This window comes from Delphinapterus leucas, chromosome 11 (genome assembly GCF_059928025.1).
Source record: "Delphinapterus leucas isolate spDelLeu-1000000601 "Yukka" chromosome 11, BTC_Dleu_Yukka2, whole genome shotgun sequence".
Classification (NCBI taxonomy): Eukaryota; Metazoa; Chordata; class Mammalia; order Artiodactyla; family Monodontidae; genus Delphinapterus; species Delphinapterus leucas.
The window spans coordinates 97290536-97317558 of record NC_143139.1 but is presented as its reverse complement, the minus strand read 5'-3'; the positions used below and the strand labels follow the sequence as shown (position 1 = coordinate 97317558).

Below are 27023 nucleotides of genomic sequence, written 5' to 3'. Positions count from 1 at the left end.
TCCCCCCCACCCCACCCCACCCCCCCCCCCTCCCCCCCCCGGCGGGGACCACTGGGCTGAGGGGGAGTGGCTCTGGAGGAGGGGGAGGGGCAGGCCCTGCAGAAACGAGGACCAACAGCTGGCAGCTAAAGGTCATTTGAAATGACTGGGGGGAAAGGGGGTACCTGGGGTGAGATGGGGGATAAAGGGGTGAGCCGACACAAGATGCCGAGAGGCATCTGGGGATAAATAAGGAGGCCAGACGTTACTCTGAAATTGCAGGGAGGCGGCACCTGCACTGTGCCCGGCACATGCGTTGAGTGACTGAGCAAATGAGCAGAGGAAGTGGGGATCCAAGGCCGGCTCTGGCTCCTGATCACGCACTCTTTGCACTCTTCCTGTTTCCCACTCCCGGAAGGGCCAGCCGGGAGGAGGCTGTTTTCAGACAGACAGGAAATGATGCCTGGCCGGGCCCAGGGCTGAGGCTGTGGGGATGGGAAGGGTCAGATTCGAGGGAGATCAGTCCTGGCGCAGCCGCTGCAACTAGTTCCTATGAGCGCTTAGGTAACGGCTCTGGACTAAAGCTTAGGGACGAATCCTATTTAACCTTTACTACAGAAACAGCTCAGGAAATTCCATCCCATTGGATTTCAACACTTCCTCTCAGTAAGGACAGCATGTCCATTTCTACCCCTACACGATCAACGTCAATCCCTACCATGGTCTCTTTATTATGTTCTAATATTTCTAGCCGTAGCTCTGCCCGCTTAGCATTTCAGGGAAATTACGTTTAGATGAGCCGTAATTTCTGGGTATGATAAGAAGATCGAAGCGATTGTGTTTGGGTCTCTGACTCAGTCTAGGGAGGTCACCTGTTTCACATGATGGATGGATCTAGGCTGGCTATTATCTCAACCATGAGAAGTCGGAATATTTTAATAGACCAGCGCATCTCTCTACTGACAAATATAGTAGGAAATGCTTCCTTTGTTAGAAACTGATTGACTGAAAAGGGGTGGGTGGGTGGGAGCTGGGTAGAGAGGCTGTAATTTTCGTAGTTGATCCAAATTCATAGGATGAACATTCTTCTCAAAAATGACTGTTTATTTTCCTAGCAAGATAATGCTGAATCTCCCTTCACACAAACGTGCTTCGTTCCTTAAAGTTATCTAATGATTTGGCAAAGGACTCCAGTAATTTACTTGTCAGGAAAACGCCACGCACAAAGTCACAACCAGACTCGGGGACGACGGGATGGCCGTTAGCCCCTCCGGCAAAGCACTGTTAGTGCTTAAAGGCGGAGGGTTTGACCCCAGTGAAGCAGTGTTGAGACAGCTTCCCACAGTTCACTTTGCAAACCGAAACGTGTGAGTATAAATGTAAAACATGCCTATGTTTTATTCCAAATTTAAACCAATCTCTTCTCTCTGCGGCACTCCCAGGTGATAAAAATTCGGGAAGACTCAAATCTCTCCCCTGCTCACATCGTCCTCTGCACCCAAGGCAGAGCCCACCCGCCCCAGCTGTCAGGGACTGTGGCTCCCGTGCGCCGGGCCCTCCACATACAGCTCCTGTTACACACAGGTCCCAGCAGCCCCATTTCACAGAAGAGAAATGTGAGCTCAGGGAGGGGAATATGGTTCGCATCTGATGATAAAAGGAGGGTTTTTAATTCCCAGCTTGTCCCTCAGCAAAGACAGAGTCCCTCCTCATTCAGGTCCATACAGAGACCCTCACAATGACTCCAGTAATTACCATAGTCATCTTGCAATTGCTCTAGTGCAAATATCGGAACACCTTCTGGGGAGGACCTCCACAGGCTGAAATAACTTGCTTTGGGCTTTTAAATTTTATTTATTTATTTATATTTTTGGCTGCATTGGGTCTTCGTTGCTGTGCGCGGGCTTTCTCTAGTTACAGCGAGCGGGGACTACTCTCTGTTGCGGTGCGCGGGCTTCTCATTGCGGTGGCTTCTCTTGTTGCGGAGCACGGGCTCTAGGTGCGCGGGCTTCAGTAGTTGTAGCACGCGGGCTCAGTAGTGGTGGCTCACGGGCTCTAGAGCGCAGGCTCAGTAGTTGTGGTGCATGGGCTTAGTTGCCCCATAGCATCTGGGATCTTCCTGGACGAGGGCTCGAACCCGTGTCCCCTGCATTGGCAGGCGGAGTCTTAACCACTGTGCCACCAGGGGAAGTCCCTTGCTTTGGGGTTTTTTTTTGTTTGTTTTTTGTTTTTGGGGGGTTTTTTGGCCATGCCACACGGCATGCAGGATCTTAGTTCCCCGACTAGGAATCGAACCTTTGCCCCCTGCAGTGGAAGCGCGGAGCCCTAACCACTGGACCGCCAGGGAAGACCCTGAAATAACTTGCTTTGGATGATGATAGATCAGGGGTTCTCAACGTGTGGTCCATGGGCCCCAGTGAGACTTTCAGGGGATTTGCAAGGTCAAAACAATTTTTATAATAACACTAAGATGTTACTTGGTGACTCAGTTCACTGGGGTGACATTTGCACTTATGCAAAGGTGACAGTGGGTAAAAGTGCCGGGGCGTGAGTACGGGGTAGGGCGGAGCCCCAGCCCACATTTGTGGTCACTGTAACCTGCACCCAGGGACTGAAACGAAAATGCTAGGCTCGGACTTCTGTGGTGGTCCAGTGGCCAAGTCTCCATGCTCCCAATGCAGGGGGCCCAGGTTTTTGTTTTGGGGTTTTTTTTTGGGGGGGGCGTTCCGGGTTTGATCCCTGGTCAGGGAACTAGATCCCACACGCCACAACTAAGAGTTCGCATGCCGCAACAAAGATCCACATGCGGCAACTAAGACCCAGTGCGGCCCAATAAATAAATATTAAAAAGAAAGAAAGAAAATGCCAGGCTCACCGGAGAACATCCTCGAGGCAAAATGCTCAATTTCATTAAACCCCAGCCCTTTAACATTCTGCCTGCTGACACGGGGAGCACAGAGGGCACATCTGTCTCAGGGAAAAGCTGTGTGGCTGGGCTGCAGGGAACCAGCCGCTCTTCCCACGGAACGTCAATCACTGTGACTTGAAGGAATGACTGACACCCTAGGGTTATTCCGACTTGGGTTATCTTCGCAGACGTTTCCTTGAAAATGAACGAAGTGAGCTTCAAGGAAAGCAACTAACAGTATTTGCTGCCAACGAGAGCACAGGAGCTTTTTCATGTGAAAACTGGAATTTGGAGAAGCTTGTATCCACCACCAGGAGCTTGGCAGCTTTCAGTACTTAAAAGATTTTTCTGATGAGATCGGTGGTGACATTCATGAACGTGATCTTTTAATTCTGCATAATCATGACATGTGTCGGTATTTGGAAGATTTGCATAATCTGTGAACCAGTATTTCCCAAATGATCAATGTATGATGCTACAAAATCAGGCCTGGGTAACAGACCCAGTCACAGTGCCAGATGGACCACTGGATTTGATGGAACTGAGCGTGAGAAGTCACTGATGTGGTTCCAGATTCCAAATTGCAACTAACCTTTGAAAAACCATCACTCGTTGAATTTTGGTGAAGTATCGAAGGATACTCACCGTCATCTGAAAAGGCTATTAAAATATTCTCCTCTTTTACAAATACCTATCTATGTGAGGATGTATTCTCTTCTTAAACCACTTCAGTTGCAAGAAAATGCAGAAGTAGATGTGAGAATCCATGTGTTTTTGAAGACAGACAGTAGAGAGATTTGCAAAATCGCAACACAATGCCACTCTTTTCACTGTATGTGTTTGGAAATACAGTTTTTTCATAAAGTGCTATTTATGTTAGCAAGCAATGAGTTTGTTATTTTTTAATGAGTTACTATTTAAAAAATTTTTGGTTTGATTTCCAATACGGTAACTATTAGCATCGACCCGCATAAACAAAAGCTCTTTGGGGGTCCTCCACAATTTTTGACAGTGCTAAGGGGTCCTGAGGCCAAAAAGTTTGAGAACTGCTGTTATACGCAATCACCTGAAGAAATCAGTAAAAAGGTAAAAAAAGGAGGCAAAGAAATTTATATTTAGTTATTGTTCCTGAGGTTAAATGTTGGATGCTGTAAACAAGCTTTTAAAAACCATCCAGTAAGTGGTTATGCTGTGGAGATCATTGACTATGTAAATATTTCATGAATGGGTACTGATGGCTTGGGAGAGAATTTCTGGGAAAGCATCATAATTGATTCACAAAATGCTGTGTCTGGCTGGTGGCGGCGCTGGGGTTCAAGTCCAGTCTGAATCACAAAGTACCCACTGCTCACTCTTTGTAGCTAATGTTCGAAAACAGGCAAAGCGATCTACAGTGTTACACGTCAGCTCGCATTTACACGGGGTCACAAAGCCTCAGAAAACCCACAGGCGGCATCCCTGTGACTGTGGAATCCAGAACTGGAAGGTACCAAACCCAAATCCTCTCCTCTGACAGAAGACCGGCTGCGGCCCAGAGGGAAGAAGGGAGTGGGTTTGGTAAAGAGCCCACAGGGGGACTTCCCTGGAGGTCCAGTGGTTAAGACCCCATGCTTCCACTGCAGGGGGCCCAGGTTCCATCCCTGGTCAGGGAAGTTCCGCATGCCTCGCGGTGTGGTGAAAAAAAAAAAAAAAAATCCCACAGGACTAGAGCCGGGATCGTGACTGGGGCCACAACTCCACCTTCTGACAGTTGCCCCGGCCCCCTCGCCCCCCAACCTGCCTCCTCCTCCCCGGACATGTTCAGATGCTTCCCCTCCTGATGGGCCACAGGCAGGGACAATTTACATAACTGAAGCAGCCAGAGAGGGCCCACGGGTGCCCAGGAGTGCAGACTCAGGGCTGAAGGACCACTCCAGCTCCAGCCCCATTCCCTGTAAGAATGAAGGTCTCATGTCGTCAGACCCAGTTCTTTAAGAGTAGCTAGAAATGTGAATTTTGAGTACGGCCACCTTATTTTAAACATTTCATTTCAAACGCAGTTCTCTGGTTTTTATCCTAGACTAAGGAATCCACTCCTCTTTGATGATCTTTTTTTTTTTATAAATTTATTTATTTTATTTTTATTTATTTTTTTTGGCTGCGTTGGGTCTTCATTGCAGTGCGCGGGCTTCTCATCGCAGTGGCTTCTCTTGTTGTGGAGCACAGGCTCTAGGCGCGCGGGCTTCAGTAGTTGTGGCACACAGGCTCAGTAGTTGTGGTTCGCGGGCTCTAGAGTGCAGGCCCAGTAGTTGTGGCGCACGGGCTTAGTTGCTCCATGGCATGTGGGATCTTCCCGGATCAGGGCTCGAACCCGTGTCCCCTGCACTGGCAGGCGGACTCTGAATCACTGCGCCACCAGGGAAGCCCCTGGTGATCTTTTTATTACTTTTATATTTTCTTCTTTTTTTTTTTTGCCGCGCTGCACGGCATGTGGGATCTTCATTCCCCGACAGGGATCGAACCCGCGTCCCCTGCAGTGGGAGCTCAGAGTCTTAACCACTGGACCACCAGAGGATTCTCACTCTTTGGTGATCTTTAAACACGGTGCATTTGAGCACATCTAATTATCCTAAAGGTAAATTTATCTGGTCTTTAAAAAAGAAAAAGCAAATGCACAAATTAAAGAGAATTCTTAGCCTCGGGAGCTGCAGGGTATGAGGAGGGTGTCGAAGTGTAGGGCCTTTGCAGGAATCAACCTAAGGGGAAGCGTGGCCTGATCTTCATCAGCGGGGCCTGCTTGACTGTCCTTTGTTCCAGTAACTGAGACACTTGGCAGTACAGCCTGTTTCCTCACTGGATCATAAAAGCCTTGCAGACAACAGATGGGGACATGAGTGGCTCATGGCACTGCTCGGAGAGCACTCGGCTGATAAAACTCTTGTAAAAGGTCAGAGTGTGCGTACACAGCCCACAAGTTCATGATAACGGGCGACGAGACCCACCGCAGAGGGTTCTCTTCCGTGAGCTTTGTGACTATTAGCTTCGCTAAAGTCAGCCTCTATTACAAGTGCAAGATGACTGACCCAGTAGGTTTCCAGCAAGGGAGACGGCAGCGTTCCCCTTCAGAATGAAGCCACGGAAGGCTTCGGGGCCCATTCCTTGCACAGTGGAGTGAGAGGCTGATTGAACAAGTATGGAACTCTGTTCTAATCCCAAACGCTCAGGTATTTAGAGATAAATTAAGATGCAAAGGGAATTCCCTGGTGGTCTGGTGATTAGGACTCCGCACTTTCACCGCTGGGTCCTGGGTTCGATCCCTGGTTAGGGAACTAAGATTCCCCCAAGCCGCACGGTGTGGCCAAAAAAAAAAAAGATGCAAAGCCTCACTGAGTCAGGGTGGTACTTTGGGGAGGAGTCTGTGATGCTCTTCATGCTTCTTTTCTATGACGCCAGATGCCCTAGAACAGCAGCTATGAAAAAAGCAAACAAAGAAAACTGCAGCTATGAAGTTACCTCCCACAGTGAACTCGCCTGGGTTCTGGTCTTTCATGGAAAGCACTTTGTGAAGGGCTCCTGGCTTTCTGCTCCGATCTGCCCACTTAATACCACCGAGAAGGAACAGAATCCTGATTTTTACCCAGTGTCTCCGCTGTTTGCACTTCACCTTGCAAAGGAGCAGCCTGGGGAGCGTGTTCGCCGTTGAAACCCGGCTCCCGACACGGCAGACGGCCGGACCTGACGCGCTTTCATTATGGATCTGGGCCAGCGCCCTGGGGCAACCTGGCCCTGCTTGATTAAACATGTACCTTTTCAAAAATGACTTCTTTTTGGATACTCCACCGCAGCAGGAGATGAATTCACAAGGTCACGGTGTCTGAGAGGTTGTGTCATCTGGATTTTATTGTTCTTAACTTATAGTCTGAACATTACAGCGTTGTAACATGGGTTTCTTATTTTGCCAAATGCATAAATATGAAACTGGAAACAATAAAACAACTCATGGGAAAAATGTGTATTTTCCCAGGTTCCCAACTATTAAGAAAGGTAAACTGTTTCCCCTTACATGTTCTCTGCAAAATCCCTATAGTTCACGCAGGCAGTGAGGGTGAGACAGCCCTCGGAGGCCTGAGAGCAGGTGGGTCCTTGGACTCAGGTTGCTCCTGAAACCCCACGCGCCCTCGGCAGAGACATAAACCAGGTTATGGGAGGATGAAGGTGACGTGGACTCAGTCCCAGCTGGGAGGGGGGGAAATATCCAACAGTAAGCTCTCTAGCTAAGGCCTACTGGGCACCACGGGCACCCCTGGACATTTTTATATGGTACCATTTTTAGAAGAATTCAAAGGAGGTTCAAATTTTTAAAACTCTTTTTCTCATGTGGCTAATAAAGTATATCCTGAAACATTACTTTGAGAGATACTAGGTGTGTCAGACAGAATAACGGTCCCCCAAAGACGTCCACGTTCTAATTCCTGGAACCTGTGAATATGTTACGTAACGTGGCAAGGGGGGGATTAAGATTGCAGATGGAATTGAGGCTGCTAATCGTCTGATCTTAAAGTAAGAGCGGCCTGGAGTGTCCAGGTGGGCCCAATATAGTCACAAGGGCCCACAGGACGGCACTGAGAGGCAAAGATCCGGAGGGAGACTGGAAGATGCTGAACTGCTGGCTTTGAGATACAGGAAGGGGCCACGAGCCAAGGAACGGGCGCCTCCGGAAGCTGGGGAAGGCTGGGAAGCGGATCCTCCCCTAGAACCTCCAGAAGGAACGCAGCCCTGCTGACACCCTGGTTTCAGCCCAGTGAGACCCATTTTGGACTCCTGGCCTCCAGACTGCAAGGTGACTGCTCTGTGTCGAGTTACGCCTCTAGGTGTGTAGTGCTTTGCTACAGCAGCGACAGGAGCTGATTCACGCATCTTTATAAATGATGCGGCTGTTCCCTCCAGAAAACACTCTTCCTCTCTGCCTCCCCGTCCATGGCGTTACACGCAGCTTCCTTCTCGCAGGGCGCTCACACACACGGAGGTGACCCTGCGACTGCAGCCCCCGTTGATGCGGGCCCCTCGGATCCGCCGGCATGGAGCCAGAGCACACGCGCCCCCCAGCGGCAGGCCTGCGCCTCCTCCGAACTCCCTGCCGATCACTCTGACTCATGGGAACAAACCGAAGAGTTCGGGATGCTGAGGAATCCGGAGACATCTGATGTCCCTCCCCGCGGCGGGGCACACGTGAGAGAACGCACGGCGGGCGACTTGACCTGGGCCTCAGGAAGAGCCGGCGCGGGGCACACTGGCTGTGGAAAGCAAATCACACCCACAGTGCATCTGAGTATTTGTCTTTAAGATTTATTGACATGGTTTCCCACAAGGACTGCATTCAAAGAATCACATGAAACGTGTTTATTTGGAGACCAAGTGTGTGGCACCGAGTGACTCACTGCTGCCCAAGTCCCAGAGCTGCTGCTGGAGGGGACAGAGGATGCTCTGTATCAGCTACAGGAACCTTATCCCAGCTCCAAACTGGACGCCATCACAGATCCTAAAAAAAAAGGGTTTTGTTGTTCTTTTTTTGTTGTTTTTAAGGCAGGAAATCAACACTGTGGTCCGCTCTGCTCATGCTGCCATTTGCACAATTCCAGAAACGTGCACGTCTCAGAAGCAATGCCAGGCTCTTCCTGCCCGCCTCTCACCTCTTTCCTCCCTCCCGGCTACCCGGCTTCACCAGCTGTCCCCAGGCACTCCCTCCTTTGCTGGTTTGAGAACCAGCCTTTGGAGGATGGAAAAGGGAACAAAATGGAGACACGAATCCCCCTTCCCTGCTCCCTCCTCTACTCCTCTCTGTTTCCCCGCCAATCCTGACCCAACCGGAAACTAGACAAGAGGAGGACCTGGGAGAGAAATATTCATGAAAACAAAGCTCCTGGGGCGGGAAGAAAAGCTTCGTGTTTATTTCTGAGGCTACCAGAGAAGAGGCACCTTTTGCACAGCGCAGGGCAGAGAGGTGATCAGAGACGTGGCCGTGGAAGGGCCCCTGGCAAAACACAGGACACAGGGAGGCCCAGGAGGGGGCGGGGAGGATGGCAGAACCCACAGCCCCAAAGGGTTTAACCTGCCTCTTTAGAACCTGCTCCTTTCCCAGGAAAGGGAGGATGCAAAGAGGGCACGTGGGTTGCAACACCTGCTACCCGCTGACGCTGTGCAGGTTACATTCAGTGTGCTGCTCTTTCACCGGCAGACAGACCACTGAGCCCATTTTCAGATGAGCAAACGGGCTGGCCAGTGAGGAGATGGCCGCGGTCACGGCAGGAGCCTCAGAGCAGAACTCTGGACCCAAACGCAAGCGCGCCCGCGGGCCCTGCTGCCTCAGCTGCCTCGGAGGACGCCCTGCTGCAGGCCTTGCTGTTTCCATGACGTCCTGGTTCAAGCCCCGGCCGCACACAGGGTGAGAATCACCGGCCGCAGCCCACTCCTGAGACTCCCCAGTGATGCTGGTGCGCCGCCAGGCCGAGAACCGCTCCCCCTGCAGCCCACACCGTGGAGGATGGACTCCCGTGCCGCCCACCTGCTGGCTGTGCTCGGGGCAGGGCCAGTACTGTACTCGGGACAGAGGGCCTAACCCCGGGACCTGAACACCAGAAAGCATGAGCTTCCAGGGAAAAAACGTTCCGAATCCCAACCAGCAGCTGACGGAGTGTTTGCGGAACACAGCAGTTTTGCAAGTTCTGGAGAGTTTCCAGAAAAACTGGAAGAGAACAGCCCCCTCATTCAGAGAAAAGCTAATGTTTCTACTGTCACAACACTTGTGCTGTCACCCAATCTCAGAACTTACAGCACCTGAAAGCTGGCAGAAAGTTTTTCTTTTTCAGCGTGGGAATGAAATATCTGATCAATTAAGGGACTCAAAAGAGAGAACCTTAACTGTTGTCACTGACCTTCTGCAGGGTCAAGGGCGCTCACTAATCAACCATATCAGCAGAAGTCACCTGACCAGAAGGGACAGCTACAGTCCCCGTGTGACCCTGAGTAAACCTCACCACCGTCCTTAAAAGGCAAAGATCCAGTCAGAACCATGGCTGTGTTTGTACAACTTCGTTCTGCTCAGATCTAAACGAGGTGTTTTTACCTTTTATATCATTAGGTCCATAAAAGTAGTCCCTGCCTGCATTCACTGTTTAGAAAAATGTCTGAAAATAGGCTCGATCAAGATCAAAATAAGTCAAGCCCTGGGTTCACACGATTCAGAAACAAGCAGGCATTCCATAAAGGCTCGTCTACGCCAACTGTAAAGAGGTTAAACGCCTTTACAAGCACAGGTTTATGTTCAGAGACCATATAAACGTGTCACAGGAAAAATACCCACCACAAACATCCAAAACAGTGTCGCAGATGCCAGGTGCACGGAGACAGCCTCACCAAACGCCCATCTTCCTGCTCTGTGTCCCGTGTGCCTATATGCCTATAATCCAGTAGGCGCCTCAGAAAAGGCCCCGAGTCTCGAGTCTCCCCCTCCTACCGGCAGTCTCAGGGCGGCCCAGCTGCGCCACTCCAGCACCACCCGGAGGCTCCCTGCCTGCACCCGGCCCGCCTGGGACTCGGCGCCAAGGGCTCGTTGAAGGCCACACCAGGGTCCCCCAGCGTCAGGCGCCCATCCTCCCCCAGCCAGCTCCCAGGAACGCCAGGTGCCGGTCTAGCACGGGGCATTCAGCAGGGAGCAGGCCGACGAGTGCCAGAACTCAGGGGCGCTGGCGTGTGCCCTGGAGTGTGCCCTAAGGGAAAAGGCCAGAGAGGCTGGAGGGCAGAGACGGGTGGGGGACAAGAGTGACCGGAACTCAGGCCCCGCCTGCATCAAGGGCCGCCCTGCACCTCACTTCTGCTCCTGCGAAGGGTAGAAGCTGGCGCCCACAGGCATTCCATGCGTGCACACCTTGGCTCCAGCTGCTCTGTGGCCTGGAGCTATCACCTCCCCCGGGAAGCCCTCCACGACTCCCTGCCTGGTCTTTCTCTGTTACTAACTGTGCACTGCCCTCCCCGCCAGCTGCCTCAGTCACCAGCGCATTTCCAGGGACCACACTCGGTAAGACACAGAGCATTCGCCCTCAGAGCGCAGAGACAACGGTGTCACACGTCACCTCCGGTATAAAGCTCGCCAAATATTTCAAAGCGATTTTCATTTCTGTAAAGATCTGAAATCCTAATTACAAAGCGATTGCACTCACTGGGCGGGGGACCTATGGATGTCTGGCACACATGTAACTCCCCATCCTGTTAGCTGCTTCATTTTAGAAATGAAGATTAAACCCTGGCAAGATCACTCGAACGTCACGAAATTCCAATTTTGATGACAAAACTTCACACAGAGCCATACGCTGAGTGACGGCGAGCCCCCTACTCAGGGACACTGCGCACGGGAAGCACCTGCTGTAACCACCAGGACCCCAGAACAGAGCGGCCTGGGGGGCAGAGAAGCGTCCTTATGTTCTGGTCTTTAAATATCCCCTGCACAGCATGCTTCCTCCTTTCAGAACCCACATTTGAAATTAATGGCTGACACATATTTTTCAAATTTAACCTGAAGAGAGAGAGCAGAATGGAGTGGTGAACGTACCCACTCCACCCCCTGCAGAGATTCGGGGAGGCAGGTAGTGGAAGCCGGGCTCCCGAGAGCAGCACCCGGATTCCGGGAGCACAGCGACACCCAGTGGCCTCCGATGATGCTGCAGCCACACGACGGCAGCGCCTTCCAGTCTGAAGGACCGGAGGCCCAGAGCCAGCAGGGCTTGCCCAGGTCACACAGCCAGGGACGGACGGGGCAGGGGCTGGCGCAGCCCACCCGCAGTGCAGCCCACTCCAGACCCAAGCACATTACAGTTTGAGAAGCGCAGGCCTAGATGGCTCTATCTGGCCTGGTTCCGGTGTTGGTGCAGGTGCCGCTCCCTGCAAGGACTCAATTAGCACCTGGTTGTTACGCCAGGGAGCCCCACGCCCATGCCTGTGGTGGGAACAAGGTTTTGCAGAAAGCAACCTGCAACATTAGCTTCATTTCCTGAAGCTACGATGTTACCTAATGCACAAAGCTTGCTCTAGGGAAGGTGCACATTTCCCCACATTTCACTATCCCTGAAATCAGGCCACATCATCCCATCTACGGCATGTCTCTAACACAGCCAGTCATGTGGCGCGCACAGTGCCACTGCGGATGGCGGGGGACACACACACACCGTTTGCTTCCTTTGTGAACAGCTGGCCAGGGCGAGTGCAGCAGTAGCAGCAACAACACGAGAAATAACCAGCTTTGCTGACAACACGCTGGGTACCGCGCTACAAGCTGCGTGTGTGCTAATTCATTCAGTCCTCAAAACTGCAAAGTAATCACTATCGTTAGCACCCATCCTACAGTTGTGAAAACGGAGACCCAGAGAGGTTAAGTAACTCACCCCAGGCCACACGGCCACGGGGCAGCCAGGCTGCACCCCGAGCCTGTGCAGGGGGCTCCAGTGCACACTCAGCCCGGGCAACTGGACCTTTCTCGGCTTTTGCTCTGTGCCGAGAACAGGCAAGGCGTGGAGGGGAATTAACAGTCGTCAGAGCAGCAGACACGTGAGGGCACGGGGAGGAAGGGCGGCACGGCGGCCCCGGGCCGAGCCAGCCTTCCAGGGAGAGCGGAGGAGGGCAGACTCTCCTGAAGCGATGGCCACAGAGCATCTGGATGACAGACACTGACGTGCACCTAAGAACAAAGCTTTGTTAAAAGCCTCCTAATGCGGCTTCCCTTCAAAACACCATCACCCACCACGCTGAAGCAGAAGACAGGGAGAGTAAGACTGGTACAGTACTTCCTTAAACGAGGACAAACTACAACTTCACGCTGGAAGCCTGGCTATGACTCAGCATCACAGCTGAATGTAGACAGAACACCGAGAAGAAAAAACTACAGCCCTGAGTCCTGAAATGTATAGAAACACTAGGTTACCGGCAGAATGTCCGTGTCCCCCAATCCTCACAGGCTGAAGCACTAAACGCCCACCCCCCAGCCCTGCCATGTGACAGTATCTGGAGGTGGGGCCTTGAGGACGTAACTAAGTCACCTTAGATGAGGCAACTTAATTAAGATGGGGCCCTTGGTGGAACTGGTGTCCTTGTAAGAAGAGACACCAGAGAGCCTGCTCTCTGCCCCCTTCAGGTGAGAGCCCAGTGAGAAGGCGCCGTCTGCAAGCCGGGAAGAGGGTCCCTGACCCGGAACCGAACCTGCCGGCACCCTGGTCCTGGACTTTGCAGCCTCCAGATGGTGAGAGATACAAGTCTGCTGTTTAAGCCCCCAGTCCATGGTATTATTTACATACTATCATGACAATACTTCTGGAAATTTCTACAATGCATACCAAATACTTGAAGAAACAGAATTAATTTCTGTAGCTGTAATCGGCCTTATACCATATTCATCCATGAATATTCAGCAGATCTTGTTCAGTAAAATGACTGGTGGAGAAGGGCCAGAAAGCAGGTCTTCTGCGGCCCGAGCAGAGCTGTGCCCACCCAGCCTCCAGGCTCCCGGCCCGCAAAGTCCCCACCGGCAACACCTCACTCTGCTCAGCGCAGGACCCGAAACAGCGGCCACCACCTCCAGCCAGGCCGCCAGAGGAGCTCCCTCTACCTGATGACAAGCGCAAACAACATAAGGTGGGGGGACGGGAACACATCACGGCCTTTCCTCCAAACTGTATGGAGAACCCCATGGACAAAAATCCCTGTGTTTTCATTCTTTTGCTAACTATTCAATTTCTCCTGAAGTCTTGAAATTTAAAGGCCGCTGGTGATTAACTATGTCCAAAACAAAGTGACAAGACAGTGCCGTGTACCTGTGGAGAGAACCTCCCAGCACATACCTGTCCCCGCCCTGCACGCCCATGGGGACGCAGTAGTTCAGCTCCAGCCGCGCGATGTTGCCCAGCCTGAGGACGATCCCTGCACCATAAGACCAGCGGATGCACTCAGCCAGCTTTCGAATGTGAGCTCTGGGGCCCTCCCCTGAAGAGAGAGAAGAGGAGGTGTGACCAATAGCACATGGTCCCCCGCACACGTCCTTGGACAGCCCTGGCTCTCCCCCTCTGTGTAGCCTCTGGTCATCTTTTAAGAGCCAGGCCTAGATACTTGAGGAGAATGCATGAAGTGAGATTAGGCCCAAACTCAAGACAGGGCTGGGGACCGTACTTCCTCACCGTCCCAGAAGAACACAGGTCCTCTCAATTCTCTGGGCCTGGCACGTTCTGTTCCCTTTGCCTAGAATGGCATTTGCCCACCGCTGACGGCCCAGGAAGCCCTACTCCAAGCCTTGGTTTCCAGACACCTCCCCAAGCCGGGACATCTGTGCGCCTCGCCCGGCCCTGAGCTCCTAGGGGAGAGACCAGGTCTCACTCAGCTCTGTGGCCGTAATGACTGGCACAGAGTCACTGCTCGAGAAATGTCTGCTAAACAGACAGGTTTCTCTTTGCAAAGCAGCATCCGATGACGATTCGTTATGCATGTTCTAGCCATCTGACCAACAGCTTCACTCTGGGCACCACACCAGGTGTTGCAGGTGCCTCAGGCGGGCACAGTGCCTACTCTTAAGAGATGACGCAATCTAAATGCGACACAGACACCCACTTGTGTCCTGTGCTTCTAAACATAAGGTCAGCTGTGCCGAATGGTTGCTAAATAGTCCAAGTTTTACCATAGTTGAGGTTGCAGAGGTTTCCTGCGTTGAGGAAGAAGTGAGTTCTGAAGAGCTCTCCAAAGCCGCCCTGGCCCGGTCGGAAAGGTAACGGGGTGTACAGGTGCAGGCCACCGGCCCAATACGCTTCTCCGCCCAGGTAGTCTCCTAGTCAAGGAAGGAGCGCGGATCAAAACAAGGTCACAGGTTCGAAACCACACTGACGTCCTACCACGCACACGAGCGAGGTGTGTGCTGTGAGCACACCACACTCAGTGCCCGAGCTCTGTGAGCAGCTGCCCTTATAACTCCTGACGCTGTCGGCCTTTCTTAAATAATCTTTCTTCTTCTCCTGGTTTGCTTTATAATTTGCTTTAACTGGAAAAAAAAAAAAAAGCTAATGTGTAACTTAGGAAAGAATGAAGCCAGTCATTTACCATATCTGTAAAATGCTTGGAATAAAACAAGTAAACTCACGGAAATCGCTTTTTCCACAACTGCAGACGATCAGATCACTGTCACTTGGTAAATGAAATGCATTATTTTGCAAAAATGTCAAGACCACAATATAGAGAGACAAAATGAAGAAAATGTCTCTGCAGTTTCTGGAAGTGGCCGGACATACTATTGATCCAAAGGTATGCAGTGTCTGCTCCCTGCTGCACAAGGACGCTGTCTCAGCTCAACATCTTCAGAGAAGAGGCTCGTTTTTAAAGGTTCGTGACCGCTTGGGTTTTTTTTTTTTTTTTTGGTTACTTTTGCCAAAATTCAAGACTATCCACTGAGAGTATACATTTGCATTATTTCTAAAACTGTCCCTACCATTTCATTTTACTATAAAGAGCCACAACATTAAACAAACAACAAAAAACCCTGAAATGCTTATACTTTGTTACAAAATACTAGTTGTAAAGTGCCTTAGTCCCTTTAATACAAAATGACAGACCATGAAAAAGAAAAATGTGGCTGTCTCCAAGATTAACCTCAAGGAATGAACTGCTTATTCACTTAAAGGCCCCGGCATCTCCTCAACCGCTATTAATACTGAAGTTCTAGAGGAAACAAAGAACGGACTGAAAGCAGGAGGTCAGCTGGGTTTGCTTCTCGTTTCCCAGCAAGTGTTCCTCTCTTTTCTTAAATAACCTATTTTATTCTAATCATAAAAAGTAATATACTCATTGTACAAAATGGGATAAATGTATGGAAAGTAGAAAAAAAAGAAATCCTCCTTTAATTTCTACCATTAAGAGATAACCAGCTAACATCTGGTGTTCTTTCATCCAGTGAATTATAATGAATAATTAAATAAGAAAACAAAATGTAAGTCATTTTATATTTATACATTTCAGTCCTGATTTTTTTTTTTTTTTGCGGTACGCGGGCCTCTTACTGTTGTGGCCTCTCCCGTTGTGGAGCACAGGCTCTGGACGCGCAGGCTCAGCGGCCATGGCTCAGGGGCCCAGCCGCTCCACGGCATGTGGGATCTTCCCGGACCGGGGCACGAACCCGTGTCCCCTGCATCGGCAGGCGGACTCTCAACCGCTGCGCCACCAGGGAAGCCCCCTGATATTTTTTTTTAGTTTACTATATTATAAGCACTTTCCTTTAATACTTTATATTCTTTGAAAATGTGATTTTGATGCCTGAATAATCACATGTATGTAACATAATATAATGATCTACCCCTTGACTACTGTCATGTTGGTGTTGAATTTCTTGATAGTGGACATTAACCCGTGATGGGCTTCCTTGCACACACAGGTATTTTAAACCACCTTGAAGTATAATATACACATAGAAAAGTATACACGTCCTAAGTGTACAGCACAGTGAATTTCCAGGCACAGAACGCACCATATAATGAGCACCAGACCAAGAAACAGATAAGTGCAGCCCCCCAGAAGGCCCTGTTCTCCTTTCTAATCACTACCCACCACCCACGCCAAGTACAGCACTATCTGTCTACCTGTTCACCCGACAGTATCGATCACTTTGCCCAGTCTCTAAACTCTGCACAGATGGAATCATACAGTGTGCATCCTCTGGATCTGGCTTTTTTTTTTTTGGCATGTTTCTGAGGCCTGTTCATGCCACCCAGCCAGTGGCTCTAACTTGTTCAACCTCATTGCTGTATAATATTCCACAGTGTGAAGATACCACTGTTTAGTTGCCTATTCTATTGTTGATGGGCATTTGGGCTTCCAGTTTTCAGTTTGGTTCTATTATCAATAGTCCTTGTGTGTGTATATATATATGTTTTAGGCTCTTGATAAATATTGTCAAATTTTTTCATGAAAAGTTACAGCAATTTATATTCTTGCTCATATAATCTTACCAATAGCCTTTTAATAGGTAATTAAATGAAATACCACTGTGTTTTAATTTTCAGGAAAATGGAAGACTCCAAAACTTGCATCTAGTCACTAAGTAATACTTGTTATAGTGAAAAAGAAATTATGTTACTTTTCAAAAAAAAAAAAAAGACACACTAATAAAGCACTCTAGGGGCTTCCCTGGTGGCGCAGTGGTTGAGAGTCCGCCTGCCGATGCAGGGGACACGGGTTCGTGCCCCGGTCTAGGAAGATCCCACATGCCGCGGAGCGGCTGGGCCCGTGAGCCATGGCCGCTGAGCCTGCGCGTCCGGAGCCTGTGCTCCGCAACGGGAGAGGCCACAACAGTGAGAGGCCCGCGTACCGCAAAAAAAAAAAATAATAAAGCACTCTAAAAACAAATGAAAAGAAATAATTTATATTTTGTACAAAAATTTAGGCCCAGAGCAATCACTATTTATAATAATATAAAGTGGAAACAACAAAGATGTTAAAAAAAAGTTAAGAAAATCAGGATAGACTATTTCACAATGTCATAACATGAATCTACTTAAATGATGTTTTTATAGTTTTTAATAACACGTGGAGATCCTCTGATATAATGTCAAGTACTGGAGAGAGTTCCAGAAACCAGAATTCTCACACATTGCTGGACAGAGTATGACTGAGACAAGCTTTCTTGAGACAATATAAAACCTTAAGGATATTCAAGGATACTCAAAATCCTTTGACCTAGCAATTCCACACCTAGAACTTTATATTATAAAGTAAAACTTATAGATGAGCACAAAGATTCAGTTAGCTTATTCACTGATACGCTGTTATATAAACGTAAGAAAAAAGAAAACAGACTAAGTGTCTAAAACTTGGATTTGGTTTGAAAAGATCGCAGTAAGGCAAGAAGATGAAGTATGCAGCCATTAAAAATGATAAGGCTTTTATCTTTCTGATTCATGGCTGGTGGGAATGCAAAACGTTAGCTATTTTGGAAGACAGTCTGGTAGTTTCTTACAAAGCTAAACATAGTTTGACCATACAATCCAGCAATTACACTCCCTGGTATTTACCCAAATGAGCTGAAACCTTATGTCCAGATCAAAAACTGCACATAGATGTTTATATCAGCTTTACTCATAATTGCAAAAAATTGGATGTCCTGCAAGTAAGATGTCCTTCAATGGGTGAATGGATGAACACCCTGTGGTACAGCCATACAATAGAATATTATTTGGTGATAAAAAGATATGAGCAATCAAGCTATAAAAAGACACGGAGGACTCAATCACTATGTTGTACACCTGAAACGAATACAATACTGTAAATCAACTACACTTTAATTAAAAAAAAAAAAAATATATATATATACATAAACAAAAATTTAAGAAGTACACTGACCAAAAAAGAAAAAAAAAAAGACATGGAGGAAACTTAAATGCATATTATTTAGTCAAAAAGGCCAGTCTGAAATGGGTACATACTGTATCATTCCAAGTATATGACATTTTGGAAAAAGCAAAACTATGGAGATAGTAAAGGTCAGTGGTTGCCAGTAACTGAGGGGGAGGAAGGGAGGGAGGAATGAATAGGTGGAGCACGGTGAATTTTTAGGGTGGTGAAACTGTTCTATAAAATACCGTAATAGTAGATACATGCTATTATGCAACTGTCAAAACCCATGAAACTTTACAACACAAAGAGTGAACCGCAACGTGAACCATGGAATTTAGTTAGTAGTAACACATCAGTGTTGGCTCATCGATTGTGATAAGTGTCCCACGCTAATGCGAGATGTTAATAATAAAGGATGCTACGGGCACGTACAGTGAACTCTGTACTTTGTGTCCCATTTTTCTGCTAACCTAAAAGTGCTCTCAAAAACAAAGTCCATTACCCAGGGAATACAGTCAATATTTTATGAATCACTATGTTGTACACCTGAAACTTATATAATATTGTAAATCGACTATACCTCAATAAATAAACAAACAAGCTTAATGTAAACTTGTGGAAAATTTGGAAAGTGCAGAAATGCATTTTAAAAGGCTTATTAAAATTATTCATAATTCCCATCACCCAGATAAAACCATAATTAATGTTTAGCTGTATTTTCTCTAAGTCTTTTTAAAAAAATGCATGTTTATTGTTTACTGTAATATTAAAGTTATTTTATATATATATTTTAAAAACTTTTTTTCAATAAAGTGCACTAGTTTAAAAAAATTATAGTTTGTCAGTAAGATGAAATAAGCCGCCATTAAAAATGATAAAGTACTTATTCCTATAAAAATCTATTCATACACTGTTACTGAGGGGTGGTAGGAGAAACAGGTTAGAACAGTCATGTAAACAACACATGTGTGCACGGATGTGCAAGTTTAAACAACAAAATGCTCACACACGTCATCTCTGGCCAATGGGATCACAAGTGACTGTCGTGTACCTTCTGCTTAGCTATCTTTTCTCATTTTCTACAGTTTCCTCAACAAACACCTTTCTGTGCCTGCTGTGTGGTGGATGTTGTTAGGTGCCAGTTCCACTGGTGAAATACGAGTATCTATTATTGCAGTGATTTAAACAAATACATGCGCTCAAAAGTGAGAGGTAACCGTAATTTCGATTTTTTCAAGTTGGTGTGCTGTGGGGAACGACAGACCTTCGCTCTGTGGCCCAACGCTGTGCATGTTGAACCCTCGCACACTTGTGGGTCCCCCGAGGTAAAACCTGGAAGAGGATGCAGATGTCAGAGCAAAGCCGATGGAGAAAGTCTCCATCGCACGACAAAAGTGCAAAAGGCGCACACTCGCTACTGGGTCGTCCACATCTCCACGTGGTGGAACATTTCAGGATTAGGAACACGCACGGGAGGCTGGTAAATTTCATAAAGACCCAAGCTTGTAATCTAACCTAAGACTATACATCTAAACAAACACGTCAAACTTCTGGGGACACAGGTGAGATACAAGGCACAAAGAGACACTTAGGTGGACTGTCCGTTATAAAGGAATTATCTGAAGTCTATGAGACTTCTGGGGACACAGGTGAGATACAAGGCACAGAGAGACACTTAGGTGGACTGTCCGTTATAAAGGAATTATCTGAAGTCTATGAGAACTCATCACGCAGCACCTTTTCAAAACAGCCTCCTACATGCTCACAATAATTAAGTTAAAAATTAAGTTAATTAAGTTTTTTTTAAAAAAGCAGGATACAAAGTATGTAATAGTAATGATCTGAATTTTACAAATAGAGGAAAATAATACTAGAAGGAAACAGACCAAAATAGAATTATTGTTATCTTAATTTTTTTTATATTACAGTGATTTTTAATTAGAAAAAAAGTGTATGTTAAAATTTTTTTTAATGAATTCCTTGTGTTCCTTAATGGACTGGGTTATCATACTCTTTTAAACTATATCTGAGTAAAACGAAAACAATGAAATAAAAAAATATTAAAGGGGCTTCCCTGGTGGCGCAGTGGTTGAGAATCCGCCTGCCAATGCAGAGGACACGGGTTTGATCCCTGGTCCAGGAAGATCCCACATGCCACAGAGCAACTAAGCCCATGCGCCACAACTACTGAGCCTGCGCTCTAGAGCCCGCGTGCCACAGCTAATGAGCCCGTGAGCCACAACTACTGAGCCCACATGCCTGGAGCCCGTGCTCTGCAACAAGAGAAGCCACCGCAATGAGAAGCCTGTGCACTGCAACGAAGAGTAGCCCCCGCTCGCCACAACTAGAGAAAAGTCCACGCACAGCAATGAAGACCCAACGCAGCCAAAAAAAAAAAAAAATTAGAAATCCCATCTATTTGCTATAAAATCTAACAGCTTCTTAGAACCCGATTTTAGACCATGGTAATTACTAGATAATGAATTAAAATGACCAGAGAAGCTGTGTATGGTCTTTCCAACACGGCTGTCATGGAAGCCACACCAGCTGACGCCCCCAGCCTCTCACTGACCTGTGGTGCCACAAACGTCCCACGTCTCAGCACAAAGGGAACAGGGCACTGTTTTTCTCATTGTCCCACTGGATAAAAGCCTTTATGAATTTATTCATTTGAACTTGAGTTTAAAAGTCTAAAAATGTGTCTTTACTATCTGGGATTTCTAAGCAAAGCCTTTCTGAATACCTCATTAATTATAGAAACAAAGAGCAAGGTCCCTTTATTATTTTTTTAAATGATAAATCACACACATTCTTTTGAAAGAATTAAAATGATCCAGGAAACACAAAAAGTAAAAAGGCTCTTCCCCTCCCTACTGTCCACTGTGTTCCAATCTCCAGAAGTGACTACTGTCACTGGTTTGGTGGTTGACTTCCAGACCCCTGGTGCTACCTGCAAACACACACGTGCACACAGAAGCTTTGCCCCTGATCAGAGGGCAAGCAACTCAACATACTTGCTTGCAAATTTTAACTTAGGGGCACCTATCTCATCCTTTCTAATGATTACACAGTCCCTTTAGAATGGCTGTGTTTGAATTTAATCACTTCCCTACGGGTAGTTTTAGAATTTCTGCTGGTCTCAATAATGCCCCTGATGGACACCCATCGGTGTACATAAATCTCTGTGTACTCTTATGAATGCATTTCTGTACCTTAGATTCACGGAGGTGAAACTGTTAAGTCTCAGAGTTTAGAAATTAAAAATTTTCCTACTCCCAAACTGCCATCCAAAAAGGCTGAACTAGGTTAAGCTAAAACAACAGTTTAACTAATGCAAGATTAAAGAAAGAGTTCCTTGACCCCAAGACAATTGTGAGTATTTCTACTAATAGCAACTAATAATAGCAACAAATACAACTTCACCCTCTGCTGGCAGGAGCAGAAGGTACTACTAAAAAAGCAAGTTTTCGGAAAAGCAGGCTCCAGCAATGTTCTTTGTGAGCCTTAAAAACATTCGTATTTTTTTGAGACAGTAATTCCACATTGAGGAATCTGTCCTCAGAAAATAAAACGAACAAAAATTATTTACAAAGTTATATTCTTCACAGTGCTGCGTATATGCAAATAACGAAATATTAAAATGCTGCTTACGAAAAATTTCCCATGACTTGGTGAATTGATTTACTGTATAATTTTTAAAAAGCAGGGAGGACACAAAATTGCATGCAAAATACAGCATCTCAACACTTTAATACAGATGTGTACATGAATTTATATGTATACACGCTCACACAAATACACACCCGCAAAAATACTGGCTAACAGGAAATACAGCTGACTCTTGAACAACGTGGGTTTGATCACGTGGGCCCACCTGCGGGTGGACACCCTTCAACAGCAGACGCTGCAGCACACCACCACCAGTGGCTGGCTGACTCTGGCTGCGGAGGGAGCGTGGATACGGAGGGCCGACTACAAGCGTCACTGGGATTAGCCCTCAGGTTGTTCAAGAGTCGACCGTAGTCCCAAATGTTAACTCCGCTTATCAATGAGCAGGACTCTTTCACTTCCTTAAATGTTTCTCTGTTTTTATATTTCTGTAACATGTATGAACTGTATTCTTTCATACTCAAAGAGAATACAAAATTGTTAGTATAATAAAGTGTCTCTCTGCTCCAAAAGCGAAAAATATTAAGTATGAGGTATACTGGGTACTCTGAAATTAGCTTAAACATAAAACTAAATTAAAATTTGAAATATCTGCTTTCCTAAATAGTTAAACTTCTCTAAAATATCTTCTAATAAACCAAGTAGAAAGATCCAAAGGAAACCATGTGCAAACCACCCATTCATTTATTACTTACCGATCAGCAATACTTGACGGTTTATCACCAATGGGTACCAACATTCCACCCCAGAGAGATGCTGAAAAAACCTATCGAAATATAAACAAACAACCGTTTTCTTCCACTGTTTCTTTCCTTCCAACGAGCATTAGCAGACAGAAAACACCCTGAGATCCGGTCGTGCCCCGTGCCTGCAGCGTGCAGAGCTCTGGGTCGGGGCACAAGGGCTGCAGAAGGGGAACACCTGGCTCCTGCAGGGGAAGAACTACAGCTCGAAGTGTTTTGTGGATACTTTTATAACTGGCAACTTCAAATTTCGAATAAAGACATACTATACATAAGCCCAAAGCCTAAGCAGGGCCTGGATTCCGTGCCGACACAGGGCAGCTCCCTCCTCTCCCAGAAGCCAGAACCAGTGGGACAAGCCATGGCCTGAAGGGGGAGACCAGGGCCCTGGACAAGGGATTCTGCATCCACCCAGGCCTCTTCGGCTCGGCCTCAAAACCTGAGAGGACTGAGGGCACACGGCATCTCAGGAGAAGGAAGGTAGCGGGTGCAAGACTGCTACGTTTAAGAAATGCAAAGAGACATACTTCCAATCTAACCCTCGGGGACAGAGCCCTGCCTCTAACAGGTCAGGGGCAGTGATCTAACCCTAGGTCAGGGATCCAACCTTCACACCCACGTAATACATGCACAGAACTGACCCAGGGATGCCTTAAACAACAACGATGCTCTCTGGGCCCCCGACCCCAGGCCTCCGCCGTGGCCCCCACCTACCCACCTCTCCTGAGCATCCCCACGCCTCTGCCCACCTTGTCCTCTCTCGGACATGCAAAGTCCCACGTCCTTCAAAGCTGCTCAGATGTCTCTTTTTTAGAAGCTTCCGTAGGAAGGATTACAGACGAAAACTGGGACAGAGTGGGCAGAGCAGGCCAAGCGAACGCTCTATTCTGAGAAATTCAAGTCTTTGTTCGACAGCGTGACAGATGCTGCGGAACAAAGTGAGGCGCCAGAGCCGTGCGCGCTCTCGAGCAGCTCCCCTGGCGACGAGGCGCTCCCGGCACACTGTCCACCTCCCCCCGCCTAATGGTCCCAACCTAAGGAGGGGCAACAAGGAGAACTGATTCCCCACCTGAGACAAGCCCACCGGGCCTCGTGTCCCGCTGATCTTGGCGACCGCGAGGGCCCAAGGCCCCCAGGCACCCCCAGCACCTAGACCTCTCCAGTTGCTCCCTCTAGCACCAGCCCCCCGAGCCTTCAGTGCCAGCAGGACCTGCGGACTGGCCCCCTCGCTGTCTCCTGCCCTTCCCCCCTCCTCACCCAGCTGAAACTCCACGGTCGGTCACTAGAACTCACCGACCTGTCTTCAGCTCAGCCGGCAGCACCCTGGGCCTGGTCAGCCCGCCCTGCTCCCTCAGCTGTTTCTGGGCGACCAGCTGTTGGGGAGATGCCACCGAGGGTGGAGGGCTCACCTTAAGTCGCTCTAAGTGCTACGGGCCTCATCCAAGACGCCTCCCCTGGCCCTCGAAGATAAGGCAGCACCCCCTTGGCGGCATTCTGTCCCTTAACTCTGCTGGATCCTTCTTCACATCACCTGTGAACCCCTGCCGAACTGTACATAAATCTATTTGCATGTAGGTCTTCCTTCACTAGCATGTAAGAACGGGAACTGTGTTTATTTACTGAGGTATTCTTAGTGCCCCGACAGTGCCTGGGAGCCAGTATATGTGGGAAGGAGGGAGGGGCGGGTGGGTGCATGGATGGGGGGAAAGGAGGCTGAGAAAGAGAAACCGAGGCGTGGAAGGAGAAGCAGTCATAATGGAGTCAACAGTGGCTGACAGCGTGCCATGGAGGGAGCACAGAAGGGGACCAGAAAGAGCTCGCCGAACTGAGCGAGAAGCCCCTGGCCGCCTCCGGAAGGGCAGTGGCAGGGGAAAGGCAGGAACCAAATCTGAAGTGCACTGAGTCCAGGACTGACCGGCAGCAGTGATAAATGATTCTAAAACAAAAGCATGTCCCACTTCATTAAAACTCACTCCTGGCCCCCAGGGTCTAAGGAGGCAGTGGGGGTGTGGAGAGCCGTCCTTCAGTCACCCGGGCGCTGGGAAGACTGGAGAATAAGCATGGTGTCTCCCAGCCTGGGGCTCCACTGCCTCGGTCAGGATCCAGTCACTTACTCCTAAGGTCCTGAGGGATCAGGAGGAACTAAACCAAACTGGCTAACACAGAAACTCCTGGAGGCACCCAGAGCCCTGACAACCTAGCAAAACAAGGTGAAGACACAGAATTTCTCTGGAAGTAACATAAGGAGACGAAGAAAGCGGCAGCCCTGTCCTCCAGACACACGTGCTTGACAGCCCTGAGTGGATAAGTGGGGAAGGGGCTCGTTTACGTACAATGGCTGACAGATGAGTTTTCAAGGGACTGCTCATCGCTTCTCCCCAAGGTAGCTTCAAGTCTGGCTAAACTGAAAAGATCAAGCACTTGGCTTTCAAGCATCAGTGTTCTGACCTCTTTAGTGTTTTAGATATTTGGGAACTGAGGTCTTCTAAGATTCCAAAAACAAGAGATAAAAACACAGGTGACAATGTTCTGGCGAGATACTCACTGAATCAAGTATGAGTTGCTTATTCAACTGAAGCTCAAAGTCTTCTTTTATGAAGCTCACATCCCCTCCGGTGTAGCCTGCCAGCTCCTGTGGGCGAGGGTCCTCAGGTCAAAGGGAGCCAACAGACCTGTTACAGAGGGTTCTAAACAGCATCACTGCGGTTAAGTCTGCTGTTCTGTATGCTTAGAAAGGCAACACGCCACTTCTGTCTCCTAGAAGCTACGTCCTAGTTGTTCTGGACGGTTCCAGGGGCCTGACAGAGGTACACAATCACCAAACACACTGAGTAACCGCAGAGAACGGCACTCCTTACGTGTGAGAGTAAAACACTGGCGACATCAACACTTCATTACAGAGCTTGCTAAGGACGATACGGCTTGTTTGGCCTAATCAGTGTTTGCGGGGAAAACAAAATCAGCCTACCTTTTACAACATGGCACATTTCCTATGAAAGTCTGATTTCTAGCTGCTCCTCTGACACTGAGATCAGGCAAACAGAGCGTCGGAGCCCCGCTTCTCCCCAAGGTCACCTGTCAGGCCCTCCCGGCATGTGAGTTACAACCCCTGCCTTGGGTGTTCTTCAAGGGTCACCAGGGAAATCACTCCCATCAAATCACAACTTTCCTCCTGGCCTAGTAAGTGACACCATCAAAGAGACCGGAACCTTATCCTGACTCTGTGCTCTGTGAAGGCAAAGCCTGAACTACAGGGAGCAAATCCAGGGCTAAGATCCCCGAGGGGGACGGACACCCTTGCAAGCCATTCTAGAAGGACTTTCACAATGAGAGGAAACTGTATTAAAAACGTGACTACCCTTGCATGATGCCCTATCCCTCCAGGGTCACGGAGTCTGCAGAGGTCACAGGGGAAGGAATACTACCTGGTTAACCTTCAGCAAAGCACCTCTTCTCGGTAAGATGGAAGGGTTCCGAGAGTCGATGACCATCGCGTGCTGAAAGAAATGAGGATCGGGGGCATCTGCACCTCAAACAGGCCTCTGACAACACCACACACTCACTGGGCACTAACTGTACGCCAGGCGCTGTGCTAAGCAGTCCACAACTCTTCCGACACGTAATCTTTACGGAAACCCCACGTTACACGTGAGGGACCTGGGAGAGTCGGGGAAACAAGTCACATCCACTGGGTGGGCCATTCCGACCCCATCGCCGGCTCGGTTCTCTCAGGGAGCTCGACACCCTGACCAGTCAACTCAGCCAGCTCCCGACTAAGATGCCACAGTCAGCTCTTACGCACGCCACTGCCCGTTACCTCTGATGTTACTTAGAAAACATGACATGAGGTTGTGTCCAGAAATTCAAAGTGACCAGGAGGCACCATTTTGGCCACCCAAACTGTGACTCTTCTCAATCCCTCCCGATGGAGGCAAAGGCTATTCTCCCAACTTAAGGCACGGCTGCGTCAAAGTATCTACACATCTGCCCTTACCGAGAGAGATGACTTCAGCGAGTGCCCGCTCTCTTTTCGGACGGCAAAAGACACTGTCCTGGCAAGGCAGCCCAGCTCTCGCCACACGCCCTCCCACTTCACAGCGTGGCTGGTCTTCCAAATGGGAAACTGCAGGCAAACACGGGAAACCATCAGCCTTCCGTGCTGTGTGGACAGGGGTCCGTCCCAAATCAGGTCCTGGGATGAGGCATCACTAAATGGACAGACTAAAAGCTAAGACACAATGTTTTTAATGATGGATGGGAGACAGGAAGAGACGAAGGGAAGCTGGGGAAGGAGGGAACAGAGCAGGCAGGCAGGAGGGAGGAGGGGAGAAAGCCAT

At 48.5% G+C, this 27023-nt stretch overlaps 1 protein-coding gene across 2 annotated transcripts in view; it reads right to left on the bottom strand.

The window, feature by feature from the left end:
* Window positions 1-8192: 8192 nt before the first annotated feature.
* Window positions 8193-27023, bottom strand: part of SAMM50 (SAMM50 sorting and assembly machinery component) — a 32773-nt gene continuing 13942 nt past the window's right edge. The window contains exons 8-15 of one of the 2 annotated variants that reach the window (XM_022596712.3): window positions 26681-26809; window positions 26112-26183; window positions 25232-25318; window positions 22639-22709; window positions 19539-19606; window positions 14577-14723; window positions 13750-13891; window positions 8193-8405 (exon numbers count right to left, since the gene is read on the bottom strand). In XM_022596712.3, the coding sequence (XP_022452420.1) occupies window positions 8360-8405; window positions 13750-13891; window positions 14577-14723; window positions 19539-19606; window positions 22639-22709; window positions 25232-25318; window positions 26112-26183; window positions 26681-26809 (762 nt within the window). In that variant the 3' untranslated portion in view covers window positions 8193-8359. Of the gene's footprint in view, window positions 8406-13749; window positions 13892-14576; window positions 14724-19538; window positions 19607-22638; window positions 22710-25231; window positions 25319-26111; window positions 26184-26680; window positions 26810-27023 lie in introns of those variants that run through there. The other variant, XM_089921430.1, reaches the window with a different exon arrangement.